General features: G+C 34.0%; 1 protein-coding gene across 2 annotated transcripts in view; it reads right to left on the bottom strand.

Annotated features, from left to right (window-relative positions):
• Positions 1–14,656, bottom strand: part of LOC132753804 (protein OSCP1-like) — an 87,036-nt gene that overhangs the window by 62,005 nt on the left and 10,375 nt on the right. For both annotated transcript variants that reach the window (XM_060744334.1, XM_060744335.1), the window contains exon 2: positions 14,131–14,285. In XM_060744334.1, the coding sequence (XP_060600317.1) occupies positions 14,131–14,285 (155 nt within the window). The remainder of the gene's footprint in view (positions 1–14,130; positions 14,286–14,656) is intronic.

The following is a 14,656-nucleotide window of genomic DNA, read 5'->3' as shown; positions in this document are numbered from 1 at the left end:
GAAAAATATAACCTTTCCACAGAATATAAGATCTTCGTCAGTTTATAAGCCGTTTTATCAAACACTTTGCATAACCTTGGAAGTTGCTTGTATTAGAGCGGGCTTCGGTTGCAAGCTATTTCGTTTTCTGGCGTTATTTGGTCTACGCCATGATTAATAGGTCAGGTTTACATGAACCAGGGGTACAGACAGCAAAATTCTACCTTAATATGTTTTTATGGTTATTATATATGGCGTAAATCTTGCCATTTTCTTCAATTGTCAATTCTGGCACCAGTTCCAAGTCGAAAAAAGGGACTACAGTTTAAAGCAGATTTTAGAATCTGTTGCAAATGCAAAGCAACATGCCTACCGTTCTCTTTCTACAATTTACTGTTTCATTGTTGATCTTTCACAAAGAGATTGTGAAAAAACTGATTGTTCCTTAAAGCAATAACACTTTCTTGTATCGCAATAGTGCACCGAAAAATAATATTTTGGTTTCGTTTTGAAGATGTTTAAAGTATTGCTCATCTTATCCTATGTAGTAAAATGTGATTTATTCTATTTCACAATGGCGAAATTGATAAGAAATAAATGTGCTCTCAATGAGAGAAAGAGTTAAAATAAAACAATGCTACGGAAAGGGTTACACTATAACGCGAGTGTTGTAAAAAGGCTTAAGGTAATTTTTTTCAGTCTATTTTTTGTAAAGAGTAACTGACAAACACTGACACTCGTGAAGGTGACGAATAGGTTATTCTGTCCTCAAAAGAGAGAACTTGAAAAGGTACATATTTTTCTGGAATTGCCGTATAATAGATTTCTATAAAGTTTGATAAACAAAAATCACAATTTAGAATTAAAATCCTGAATCTAATTAACATGACGTTCACATTTTATGCTTATTTAACTATAAGCATATTCATCATCAGTCAGATTTTGTTCTTTGTGTAGAACAATTTTAAATAGCATTACATATAACTTGCAACTTTGCGTGTAAACCTGATAGTATTGTTACTTAGTTGCGTTACTTAATGATTCTCTATTTATCAAAAAGGCCCAAAATAGCCCTGAGTCGCCAATAAAAACGAGAATGGACGCCATGTGGAGTAAACAAAGTAGAAAATAGTAAACAGATAAATGATTTTACAAACCAACAGCCATCGATCAAAGTCAAATTTCTTGAAACAAAACATTCTAAAAGTCGGACATAACAATGATTATCAATAATTATATAAATATTTACATTAACATATATGTAATAGCAACACGACTGGGTCCATATATGACACTGATGCGTCCATTGAATTATTGATAGCTAACATAAGCTAAGTAAAATTACGATTACATTTGAGGAGTATATTCAATTTTATTCTTCAACTGTCAAATTACTTACTTCTTTATTCACATATCAGATAATTCATTTATTTGGCATATGCATTATGTTTATCGTGTTTTAGATTTTAATATGTGGTCCTTCTTTAAATCTTAAAATGCAACAAAAATCCTGTTAAGGACATCTGCAGGTCATGCCGCGTGCAATAATCCATGCATTTACATCCAATGACCACATCGATAAGAAATAGTCCCAAATAGCCCTATCGTTTTTATTCAGTTGGAAGAGACATTATTGTTAAAAATTCTACTCGATTTAAATGTTTTCAAACCATAAATATTCCGTGCCCTTCCTCTCTTTACAATGTGTATTGGTGAGCTCTCTGATAAAGCTCGATTGACTGATATAATTAAACAATTTGTCAGATATGTAGTTTATCAACAGAAATAAATGCAATAATAAAATAAATAGTGTTTAGTGTTCTTAAGTGAACGAAGTTATATCAAGTTCACGTTCACGAAAAACGGTTACCGTGGGTATGAAAACAGGATGTAATATATATTTTTTATCAACGAGTGCCACTGTATTAAAAAGCTGAATCTATTATACTTAAACATTGCTACAGGTTTATAACATTATGGTTATACGTATAAATAACTCTTTACAAAAGAATATCCTTTGACTTTGAAATTGCCGCGTTGAGGCATAACGCTTTACAACATAAAAATGGAAGTGATCCTGATTGTGCACGTTCTTTTTGGACATTCTAGATAAGTCAATTTTGCCGTTTATGGGTTTCTGTTTTCTCTCTATTTTGAATACGTTTAGTATTGCTACATGACACATATAGATTTTTCATAATCATTACCGTGAAAGAACAATGATTAAAGAGCAAATCAATTTCTTTACAAATACACATGTACAGACAACAATGTTACGACTTTTAAAATCACTTATAGCGCAGCTAGTAAAAATCATTTAAATATTCATTTGTGTTTATGTAAATCGTACAGTAAATAACAAATGTTTTTATGGTTAACATAATTATAGAGAGAGAGCGGTAGGCATGTTGCTTCGCATTTGCAACATATTCTAAAATCTGCTTTAAACTGTAGTCCCTTTTTTCGACTTGGAACTGGTGCCAGAATTGACAATTTAGGAAAATGGCAAGATTTACGCCATATATAATAACCATAAAAACATATTAAGGTAGGATTTTGCTGTCTGTACCCCCGGTTCATGTAAACCTGACCTATTTATCATGGCGTAGACCAAATAACGCCAGAAAACGAAATAGCTTGCAACCGAAGCCCGCTCTAATACAAGCAACTTCCAAGGTTATGCAAAGTGTTTGATAAAACGGCTTATAAACTGACGAAGATCCAATATTCTGTGGAAAGCTTATATTTTTCCCCGTAGACTGGTGCATATCCCAAAGATATTGATACAGAAATAAAATATTTACGGCTAATTTCTTTTCCGAATCGAGCAATATTTGTCTTGGAAATGATGCCAAAAATGACGTAAATGTCACGTGGTATGGCCACACTGTATATGTATATAATGAAAATCAATGACCCCCGAGGGCGGGGCCAATTTTGACCCGAGGGCCATTATTTGAACAATCTTGGTAGAGGTCTACCACACAATGTTTCATGCCAAATATCTTACCTGTAGCCTTTGCCAATTCAGAGAAGAAGATTTTTTTATGTTTTACTATATACATATTAGAAAAACCTATGACCCCCCGGGGCGGGGCCAATTTTAACACTAGGGACAAAATTTGTACAACTTTGGTATTGGACCTTCAGATGATACCATAGACCAAATATCAAAGCTCTAGGCCATTTACTTTCAGACCAGAAGATTTTTCAAGTTTTCACTATATGTATGTAATTAAAATCAATGACCCCCCGGGGCGGGGCCAATTTTGACCCTAGGGCCATTATTTGAACAATCTTGATAGAGGTCTACTACACAATGTTTCATGCCAAATATCTAATCTGTAGCCTTTGCCAAATCAGAGATGAAGATTTTTTTAGATTTTACTATATACATATAAGGAAAAACCTATGACCCCCCGGGGCGGGGCCAATTTTGACACTAGGGACAAAATTTGAACAACTTAGGTAGAGGACCCATAGATGATACCATATACAAAAAATCAAAGCTCTGGCCCATGTACTTTCAGACAAGAAGATTTTTTATTTTGTGTTTTTTGAAATCCTTTTCTGGCCCTATGACCTACATATGCAACAGACCGGAACCATTTGAACAACTTTGAAAGGGGACCACCAAAGGATCATTTCTGTAAAGTTTGGTTGATGTGCAGTCATTGGTTTCAGAGGAGATGTTGTTTATGTTAAAAGTTGACGACGCACGACGCACGCTGCACGACGACGGACACAGGGCCATCACAATAGCTCACCCTGAGCATTGCTCAGGTGAGCTAAAAATAAAGGCTGTATGAGCAAAAATGTTTATATTTATGTTTTAAACCAGTGACCTTGACCCTACTAAGAGACCGCTTACTCCACAAAAAATTAGAAGACCATCAAAGGTATCCACCTACTAAATATGGAAGATATCATTAAAGAAATTAAGCAATTAGGAGAAATTTAAGATAAATCCAACTTGCTGAAATAGGTTAACCAGACAAGGCCCTATTTTCAAAGTGAAAAAAGGGAAATAACTGGGAAATATGGATGACACAGTTATATAACTTGGCAATATCATGTACTTTGTATTGATAAGTAAGTGTGGAAATTATAAAGCCATTAGTATAGATAGAACTTAATATATTTCCAACTTGCCGTTTTAGGTTAACCATTATTCATTTTCTAAGTGCTGAAAAGGGCAATAACTTGGTAAATATGAAAGCCAGAGTTATGTTACTTGCCCAGATCATGTACTTTGTATTGATTAGTAAGTGTGTAAACTTAGAAGCCATTGGTACAGGTAGAACTTAAGAACAAGAAACATGGCAATGCCATGAAACCAGGTTTTCAATTATCACCATTGTAGATAAATATGTTGTATTTGAAATACAAATACAAGCAACAAACAATGTAACTATGTGCAATGTAAAACATGAATAATGTAGGAGGAATTGCCACAGAGGAAGTGTTCACTAAAATGATATTCTGTATAAGGAAAAAAAACAAAGGGCCATAATTAAATAAACTAGAAATGTGTCCATAGGACACGGGTGCCCCCACCGCGACACTGTTCTGTCAATCTTTTTACTAAGTCAAGGGAAATAACTCTACAAATACTGGATAAATACAAAAGCGAAACCCCAGGTGCAAATCTAAAATATACTGAGCAACCTGCCCATAAGGTTTATTGACTATGTCAAATCCTTTTTGAGAAACTTGCGACACAAGTTGAAAATTGCAAAAATTTTCTAAGTGAAGGGCAATAATGCTAAAAATACTAAATATATCCAGATGAAAATACCTGGTGCACAACTGCACATGCTGATCAATATTCCTGTAAAGTTACATGACTCTAGGTCAAATACTTTTTGAGTTATGTGCGACACATGTTGAAAATTGCCAAATTTTACTAAGTCAAGGGCAATAACTCTGAAAATACTAAAAATATCCAGACAAAAATACCCAGGTGCACAACTACACATGCTGATCAACATTCCTGTAAAGTTTCATGACTCTAGGTCAAATACTTTTTGAGTTATGTGCGACACAAGTTGAAAATTGCAAAATTTTACTAAGTCAAGGGCAATAACTCTAAAAATACTAAAAATATGCACACGAAAATACCCAGGTGCACAACTACACATGCTGATCAACATTCCTGTAAAGTTTCATGACTGTAGGTCAAATACTTTTTGAGTTACATGCGACACAAGTTGAAAATTACAAATTTTACTAAGTCAAGGGCAATAACTCTGAAAATACTAAAAATATGCACCCAGGTGCACAACTTCACATGCTGATCAACATTCCTGTAAAGTTTCATGACTGTAGGTCAAATACTTTTTGAGTTACATGCGACACAAGTTGAAAATTGCAAAATTTTACTAAGTCAAGGGCAATAACTCTGAAAATACTAAAAATATCCAGACCAAAATACCCAGGTGCACAACTACACATGCTGATCAACATTCCTGTAAAGTTTCATGACTCTAGGTCAAATACTTTTTGAGTTACGTGCGACACAAAAGTGAACGGACGGACGGAAGGACGGACGGACGGACGGACAAGGGTAAATCTAAATGCCCGCCACTAACATGGGGGCACAAAAATTATTCAATCACAAAACCCGGACAATATGCACCAGGGCACTGGATGACAAAGCTACTGTGAAAGTTTGAACAAAATCTGTTGAGAAATGTAGGAGTTCAGCACAGAAGAATTTTTTCACTATATATTCTGTATAAGGAAAAAAAAAAGGGCCATAATTAGGTGAAATATTATCCAATCACAAAACACTGATTATGTGCGCCAGGGCACTTGATAACAAAGCTTCTGTGAAAGTTTGGTCAAAATCTGTTGAGAAATGTAGGAGAAGTTGCGCATGGTAAAAATTGTTCACTATATAATCTGTATAAGGAAAAACAAGATTGCATTTGAGAAAATGCTATGCCACCGCATTAATACAACACTAAATAGAAGTGTAGGAACAAATACTGTTGAAGAACGGGTCTTTTATTAACCTCATATATTATTGTCTGGATGAGCTGGTACCAATGCAAAAACAACGTATTACTATAAACTGCTAGCATTCTCTTGCTGTAGCTTTCTCCCATTCAGAAAACATTTGTTTTATTTACTGTTTTTATTATGTGTACTTAATGAAAATCACTGCCCCCAGGCAGGGCCGATTTTTACACCAGGGGAAAAATATGAACAACTTTGGTAGAGGACCTACAGATGATATTATATAGCAAACATCAAAGCTCTATGCCTTATACCTTCATACAAAAATAGTTTGTTTTTTTACTATATGTACATAATGAAAATCAATGAACCCGGGGCGGACCCAATTTTGACCACAGGGCTATAATTTGAACAATCTTAGTAGAGGTTCACTTCCCAAAGTCTCATGCCATAAATTTAACCTCTAGCCTTTGTCAATTCAGAGAAGAAGATTTTTCAAGTTTTTACTTTATACATACAGTTGAGACTGTCATATGTGACTTTCCAAGGGACCTTCAGAAAAAGGTCACATATGACAGGGAGTCTCTAAATACAGTCTCAAAGAAAATTAAATTTAAATATCATCTATCTGTCTATATACCATTGTGACTTAAAGATCCTGTATCATTATGTTTTGTGATTGATATTGTTTAGATTTTTTTTTTAATGCGTTGCAAAAAAAATATATATGGATATAATTATGCAAATAAAACAATTTTCAAATATCAAAGAATATGTAAAATGTGTACTGCAAATATTTGTGCACATTATAATTAATCAATAAATTACATGCATTGATTTCTTATTGGAAAATTTGACTTAGAATTTATAGAAAATAAAGTTCTAATTACCTCCCTTTAATGGCCTTTATTTATATGAAATGTTAAATTGGGTTATATCTTTATAAATAATGCTTATTTGAACTTACGATATTGACAAATCTTAATTTTAGCATCATATTTATGAAATAAATCCATGAAAAAAATGTGTTACAGGATCTTTAAACATATCCATATCCAAAGCTTTTTTCTGGTTTGGTATCAATATTTTTTCCGTATTAATTATGCAGCCATAGAAAGGTAAATTAAAAAAATTCTGCCTAAAAAATCTTCCGCTGGCACTCTATAATTAAAAAAAAAATCTAACACAAGTCTTAGCCCATAATGTATATTACACACACATCGATTGCATAATGCTTCGCTACGTCACTCGATACCTGTACTGTATACATGTTAACTGTGTAATTGAGATAGAGGTGTGTAGACTTTGTTTGCTACTGGATTATAATTGGACTTAATTATTTTGGCCCTCTGTGGTGTTATAATAGGTATTATTTATCTGATTAACGGACAAATAAAAGGTGTGAAAGTCGTTTAAATGAGACCAAACATTGCATTGGGACCAGACAATTAGGGTCGCTTGTCACATATGACAGGGAGTCGTTTAATTCAGACCATTTATATAGGAAAACACGTTGGGAGTACTGAAACAAGGTCGGATAAGACAGGGAGTCGTTAAAATCAGGGGGTCGCTTAGGCAGTCTTGACTGTATAAGGAAAACTATCGCCTCTAGGGCAGGGCAATTTTTTCACTAGTGGCATAATTAAAACAACTTTAGTAGAGGACCCATAAATGATATTGTATACCAAATATTAAAGCTCTTAGCCTTGTACCTTCAGACAAGTAGATTTTTTAACTTTTCTGTACGAAATCTGCTGTGGTCATAGTATTATTTTTACAATAGGTTTATCTCTTAGATTTGGTTTGCTAAATTGCTAATCATGGTTATGCAACTACATAGTTAGGTGAAGAAGCAGGCGCTTGTTTTGGTTGAGTCTATTATGTTTTGTTTAGGGGGTTGAGTTGTCACACACAAATTTACAATTTATATGCATTTATTTTTTTCCAATGATTGTTATTATCTTAAATGCTTCTGGGATTGTTGTTTTATCAATTCATATGTAAATAAGATTGTTATATGTCTATTAACGGAATAATTTTAATGAACACGAAATTAGTTCACACCTACATGTGTATTGGAAACGTGATGGTTTAAGCCAATGAAAACATGTCAATATCATTATACTCAGGCAGAGAAAAAGTGTGCAAAGAGTAAATCGATAATCTTTATGTAGCCAGCAAACTTTGAATTGCAAGTATTTGTTCGTATCTTTTCGGCAGGATAAACTGTCCGAGGATTCGTATCGTAAAATGGCTGCCATTTACAGTATCAAGTGATTATCCCAAGCACCACCGCGACTTAGCGCGGGAATTTTAATTATAGCTAACCTCGGCGCGTATACCTTTTTCATATTTTATTGTAATACATGTAGATATTTACAAACTGTGTCTTTCGGGTTTTTTTTATCAATATATAACCAATAATGAGGTTAATATGAATAAATAATCATATCTCAAATCTTTGACTATGATTTACAATGAAATTCTACCTTAAGTGTATTAAAAAGGTTTTTAATTTCCTGTAATTTTATTTTGTGATTATGCTTCAAAGCAGTCAATTGACCGTGAATTTTCTTTTCATATTTTGATTTCCTTGAAATCATTTTTCTCATCTGAAGGCATGCAACTTTAATATGGTGATACAATAATTACATTCCATGAAAATGTTTAAAGATATAAAATATCTCATGACATGTTTGTTCATTTTACATTACACCTTTAATTCAGCAAACATAAAGTCTTCACAAAAAGTAGTATGCAATCGTACCTATATTACATACGAATGTATGTAATATTTTTCTTGTTACTATATGTACATAGTGAAAATCAATGACCCCTGGGGGTGGGGCCAATTTTGACACCAGGTCTATAATTTGTACAATCTTGCTAGAGGTTCACTACACAATGTTTCATGCAAAATATCTTAACTCTAGCCTTTGTAAATTTAGAGAAGATGATTTTTTAAGTTTTTACTATACACATATAAGGAAAACCTATGGACCCCGGGGCGGGGCTAATTTTGACACTAGAGGCAAAATTTGAACAACTTTGGTATAGTACCTATAGATGATATCATTTAACAAATATTAAAGCTGTAAGCCTTGTACCTTCAGACAATAAGATTTTTTGATTTTTTACTTTATGTATATATTGGAAATCAATGACCCCCGTGGCAGCGGCAATAATAGGGCTATAATTTGAACAATCTTGCTAGAGGTTCACTACACAATGCTTCATGCAAAATATCTAACCTCTAGCATTTGTCAATTGCTAGAAGAAATTTTTTAAAGTTTTTACTGTAAGTTTTTACAATATACATATAAAGAAAACCAATGACCCCAGGGGCGGGCCGATTTTGACCCCAGACTATAATTTGAAAAATCTTGCTTGAGGTTCACTACTCAATGCCTTATGCAAAATATCTAAGCTCTAGGCCTTTTGGGTCTTTACAAGAAGGTATTTTAAGTTTTTACTATATGTACATATAGTGAAATTCAATGACCCCCGGGCGGGGCCGATTTTAACCCCAGGGCTATAATTTGAACAATCTTGGTAAAGGTCTACAAGACAATGCCTTATGCAAAATATCTAAGCTCTGGGCCTTTTGGGTCTTTACAAGAAGGTATTTTAAGTTTTTACTATATGTACATATAGTGAAAACCAATGACCCCCGGGGCGGGGCCGATTTTGACCCCAGGGCTATAATTTGAACAATCTTGGTAGAGGTCTACCAGGCAACGCCTTATGCAAAATATCTAAGCTCTAGGCCTTTTGGGTCTTTATAAGAAGATTTTTTAAATTTATTCTTATAATTCCTTTTGGTTGCCTTGGCAACCAGATTTCTGCATGGAATGAAATTCTTTGAACAACTTTGGAAGCCCTTCACCCAAGGATCAATCCTGCCAAGTTTGGTTGAAATTGGACAAGTGGTTTTTCACAAGAAGATTTTTTAAGTTCACTATATAATCTATATAACACACACACACACAAACAAACACACACACACACACACACAGGTGAATCGCTATATGCCACCGCATCGCAGATGCTGCGGTGGCATAAAAACAAAGGGCCATAATTAGGTCAAATATTATACAATCACAAAACCCTGACAATATCCACCAAGGCACTTGATGACACAGTCTCTGTGAAAGTTTGGTCAAATTCCATTGAGAAATGTAGGAGGAGTTGCGCACAGAAAATTGTTCACTTTATATCCTATATTGGGAAAAAAAAACAATAATTAGGTCAAATATTATCCAATCACAAAACCCCGACAATATGCACCAGGGCACTTGAGTACAAAGCCTCTGTGAAAGTTTGGTCAAAATCCATTGAGAAATGTAGGAACAGTTGGGCACAGAAGAAATTATTCACTATATATTCTATATAAGGAAAAAAAACAAAGGGCCATAATTAGGTCAAATATTATCCAATTACAAAACCCCGACAATATGCGCCAGGTCACTTGATGACAAAGCTTCTGTGAAAGTTTGGTCAAAATCCGTTGAAAAATGTAGGAGGAGTTGCGCACAGAATAAATTGTTTACGCCCACCTGCCCGCCCATCCGCCGACATACCTCAATCTAATAACCAGTTTTTTCCTTCGGAAAACCTGGTTAAAAATCCAACTTGCCGTTCTAGGTTAACCTCGTACGGACAGACGGACGGACGGTTCAATTACTATATGCCCGGGGGCATAAAAATATCCGTAATCAAAACTTAAACAGTTTAAAGTTCACTAAAACAGTGTAGTCTGCTTGAAAACAGTAAATGTTGAAAACACAAAACAGTAAACATATTTACAGCACACCCAATTGATATAGCTTTGCACAGATCTGGTAGTAGGCCTGTTGACACATTGTAAATTAGGAAAGTAGCATTGATAAGGTCAGATTGTTGGCAAGATCAAAGGTGTCAACTGCAAGTAGGATCTTGGGGAATATTTGGGAGAAAAATTAGAGAGAGCTCACGGTGTTGATCAAAGGTATCATGGGTTGACAGGGTGATGATGTGTTTGTTGATTTTTTTACATCGGTTGAAGAAAGAATTTTTTTTTTTATCTTTATTAAGCGCCCGGGGCGTTAAATCAGGATTTTACGGTATTACAATAGTTTATAACCTGTAATGGGAAAACAATTTTATTTGTCCTATCTTAATTTAATTTATTTTGTATTAAAACATAGGGGGTATCTTCAGTGTTTACTTATAAGAATCAAGGAAGGTATAAGGTTGTTAAAAGGTTTTCATTTCACAATATTAAGCACCTTTTTAAACCTTTAAGTTATACAATTTCTTATGCAATACATATACACTGTATTTGGGTACAACATGCATATCAAAGCTGTCAATTACCACTCCTAAATTTACCTATCTTAAGTGAGTTACAAATTATTATATAGCATAGTTGTTCATAGAAAAATGATTTTGTAGTCTACATAATGACTTTCCTATGTTTGATGACAAATTTTCTTTGTCCAGATCGATTAAAAATCAAACTAAGTTTCATAAGTTTTTTTAAGTGGTTTAAGTTTCATAAGTTTTTTAAGTGGTTTAAAACATAAAGAACAATTCAAAATGAACTTTTAGCACATTCTGTAAGACAGAGTACACGGGGGAGGAAGTGTTACATGAAGGATGGAGTTCTTATGATAACTTGTTCAGGAGAACTTATAATAACTTGTTCAGGAGTTCTTGTGATAACTGTCGAGGAGTTTGTCGGAAAACATCTGTATATTCTACAAAAACATTCGTTAAAAATGGTTATTTTCATCTTTCAAAAATGAGTTTTAGGTGCTAAATTAAACTTTAATAATTAAGCTTGTCTTACATCTTGTATTATGTGTCAAAAACTAATTCACAGGCCATTTTTAATTGTCTCTTGCTATAAATCTGGTAGTTTTCAGTAAAATTTCCAAATTATTTGCCGATTCACAAGTATTGACCTGTTCATTTCTGTTCTTCATCCTTGCCATACATAATTACCTAATTATAATGCAAAATTGCAAACATAAAGCACCGGGTAACAGATTTATACCTGATTTTTCAAATGTCCCGGAGTTCTTGTGATAACTCTGAAGATGTCATAGAGTTCTTATGATAACTTTTGTTATTGCCAGTGTGTTTCTTGCGCTAAATCACGGCACGTTTTAGTGTTTTTTATTATTCAATGAGACCGTAAATCATTATAAAATATAATACGCTCATCCTTTGCGCAAAAATTGGATATATAATGTTGGTTTTGAGTGAATTTTAGTTCAAGAGATATTATTTCTTTCCCCCCGTTTCTTTTTCATTTTTGTTTGACGCAGATTTCGTAGACTGGCAAAAGGATTTATGTACTGGTTTCCTAGCAGTTTCCGGCTCCTAGCAGTAATCTGGCCCTTTATCATTTTCATCCAGGCATACAGTCTATTTTTTCTCAGTTAAGCATCTATGTTACTGCATCAATCAGAGAAACATTTGTTTTCTATCTAAAACAGCAGTTGTAATAGTACAGCGATTAATATGTTTCAAAGTTTTGTCTGTTGTTTTAAGTTACATTAGAGAACTTGCGACACTTACAAGCAACACCTGGGGAATTCTAGTTTGAATGCCCATGCATAATAACTGAAATCCCATTCTAGGTAAATCACTACTTACTAAACAATATATTTGCAGACGACACGGAAAAGTTTGAAAAACCTAGCTTTACATTGCTTATTGGTACTGAATTATATTCAAAATAAAAAAGGTCCGAAAAACTGCTATGAAATTTTGAATAAATGTGAGCAAAGGTGTTAAATCTCAGGCCTTTATTCCATTAAAATGTAAAATAAAAGAGCAACATTAAAACATGGTAATGCTAGACAGGTACCTAACTTTGTTCTGTCAAAGTTTGCAGTCTTCGGTGGACAGATTTTTATTTTATTTGTTAAAAAGTGCGATTTGGAGCCGGAAACTGCTATGAAACCAGTAGAGCATAAAATTTTATGTACGTGATAAAATGCACTTTGAAATACTGAAATATGGTATTTTCATGTATATTTTTCTGTCGATGTTTGATAAGTATTTCCCCTATGTAATCTTAGTGGAGGAAACTCTGCTACTTTTGCAAAAATATATAGTCAAACTTAGTTCGCTCGAACCTTGAGGGACAGTTCAAATTTGTGTAAGAGCCAACCGCAGTAGAGTTCTTATCATGTATCGTACTTTTTTAAGACATATGTGTGAAAATTATCCTGGTTATATACTTATTTATTATTGTATAAAATGATACAAATTATTTAGCCCTTAGGTAAGGGAAGCATGCCTATATATTGTCTGCTTAAGAAAGGTAGTTGCTTAAAACATGTGAAGCTGAGAACAACCTGCAGTTTTGAGACATTTTTGTTTTGTGGTTTAAGCCATTATACGGCTGAATATCAGTGGCTGCTGGTTCAATGATAGCCTATCACCTATTTATCCTTTGCAGACACTTAAAACCAACCTATTATCCACATTTTTGTGCAAAGGATGATGTACAGCATTTCATAATGATTTACAACCTTATTGAATGATAATAAATGCCAAAATGTGCCGTGATTTAGTGCAAGAAACACACTGGCAATAACAAAAGTTATCATAAGAACTCTGTGACATCTTCAGAGTTATCACAAGACAAGCTTAATCATTAAAGTTTAATTTAGCACCTAAAACTCATTTTTGAACGATGAAAATAACCATATTTGACGAGTTTTTTTGTAGTATATACAGATGTTTTTTACAACGAACTTCGTGACAGTTATCAAAAGAACTCCTGAACAAGTTATCATAAGATCTCCATCCTTTGTGGAACACTTCCTCCCCCTTGGAGTAAAAAGAGAATCATTTCCCTGCTTTAATTATGAAATTAATTTGTACAAGTGTTGATGTTTAATATTGGTTTTGATATCAAAATACTTAATAAACAGCTGACCTCAGTTGCACCTTTTTACATTTATTCAATCACAAGACGGCACCTGAATTAAGAACCACAAACCCCCTTAAGCTTGCTGGATAGTTACGTCACATGCAAGGAATTCAAAGACCCTGACAGCATTCTAACCCACAGCGGTGAGTGGCAGGAGATTTGAAGTTAATGACCTTAACCACTCCCCCTCATAGGCCCCCGCTTTAGTCTAGCTGTTGGTGGCGTAGATAAATCATCATTTAAGCAGTCAATAGACCTACCTTATCCATGCTAGCTGCATTGAGACGCATGATGGAAGCATGAGCTAGTCTGTCAAATACTGTCCGCAGTGCCTTCTTGGAATATAATGGTTGAGGTTTAAACAATTCTTCCACAAACCTTTTGTGAAACATAGTTGAAACAATATCATGAAGCACTGAAATATATGTAAATAAATGCTAATTAATACAGGAACTTTTCATTCAAAGCTGATTTAGTATTTGCTCTACTTTTTCGTCCAATGACAATGCCTAAATTAAAAATTTTCTGCCCATAAACTATCCTCAATAGTATTTATAATAACAAGATATTTGTAAACATGTATGCCCCCTATTGGCAGCCAATTATTCATGTGGTCAGGTTATTATGGCTGACTTCTGAACTAGTAACCAAAAAATCAATAAGGGTTAATTACTGGGTATGACTAGTCACTAGGTAATTGTGACCGAAAAGGTTGTATGCAGCAATTTTATGACAAAGTTATTTCAAATCTTACCAAATAATATATGCATAAATTTTATGAATCAT

Source organism: Ruditapes philippinarum, unplaced genomic scaffold, assembly GCF_026571515.1.
Source record: "Ruditapes philippinarum isolate M1 unplaced genomic scaffold, ASM2657151v2 ctg126_1_1_1_1, whole genome shotgun sequence".
Classification (NCBI taxonomy): domain Eukaryota; kingdom Metazoa; phylum Mollusca; class Bivalvia; order Venerida; family Veneridae; genus Ruditapes; species Ruditapes philippinarum.
The sequence above is the reverse complement of the archived record's forward strand: the minus strand, read 5'-3'. Positions and strand labels throughout refer to the sequence as shown.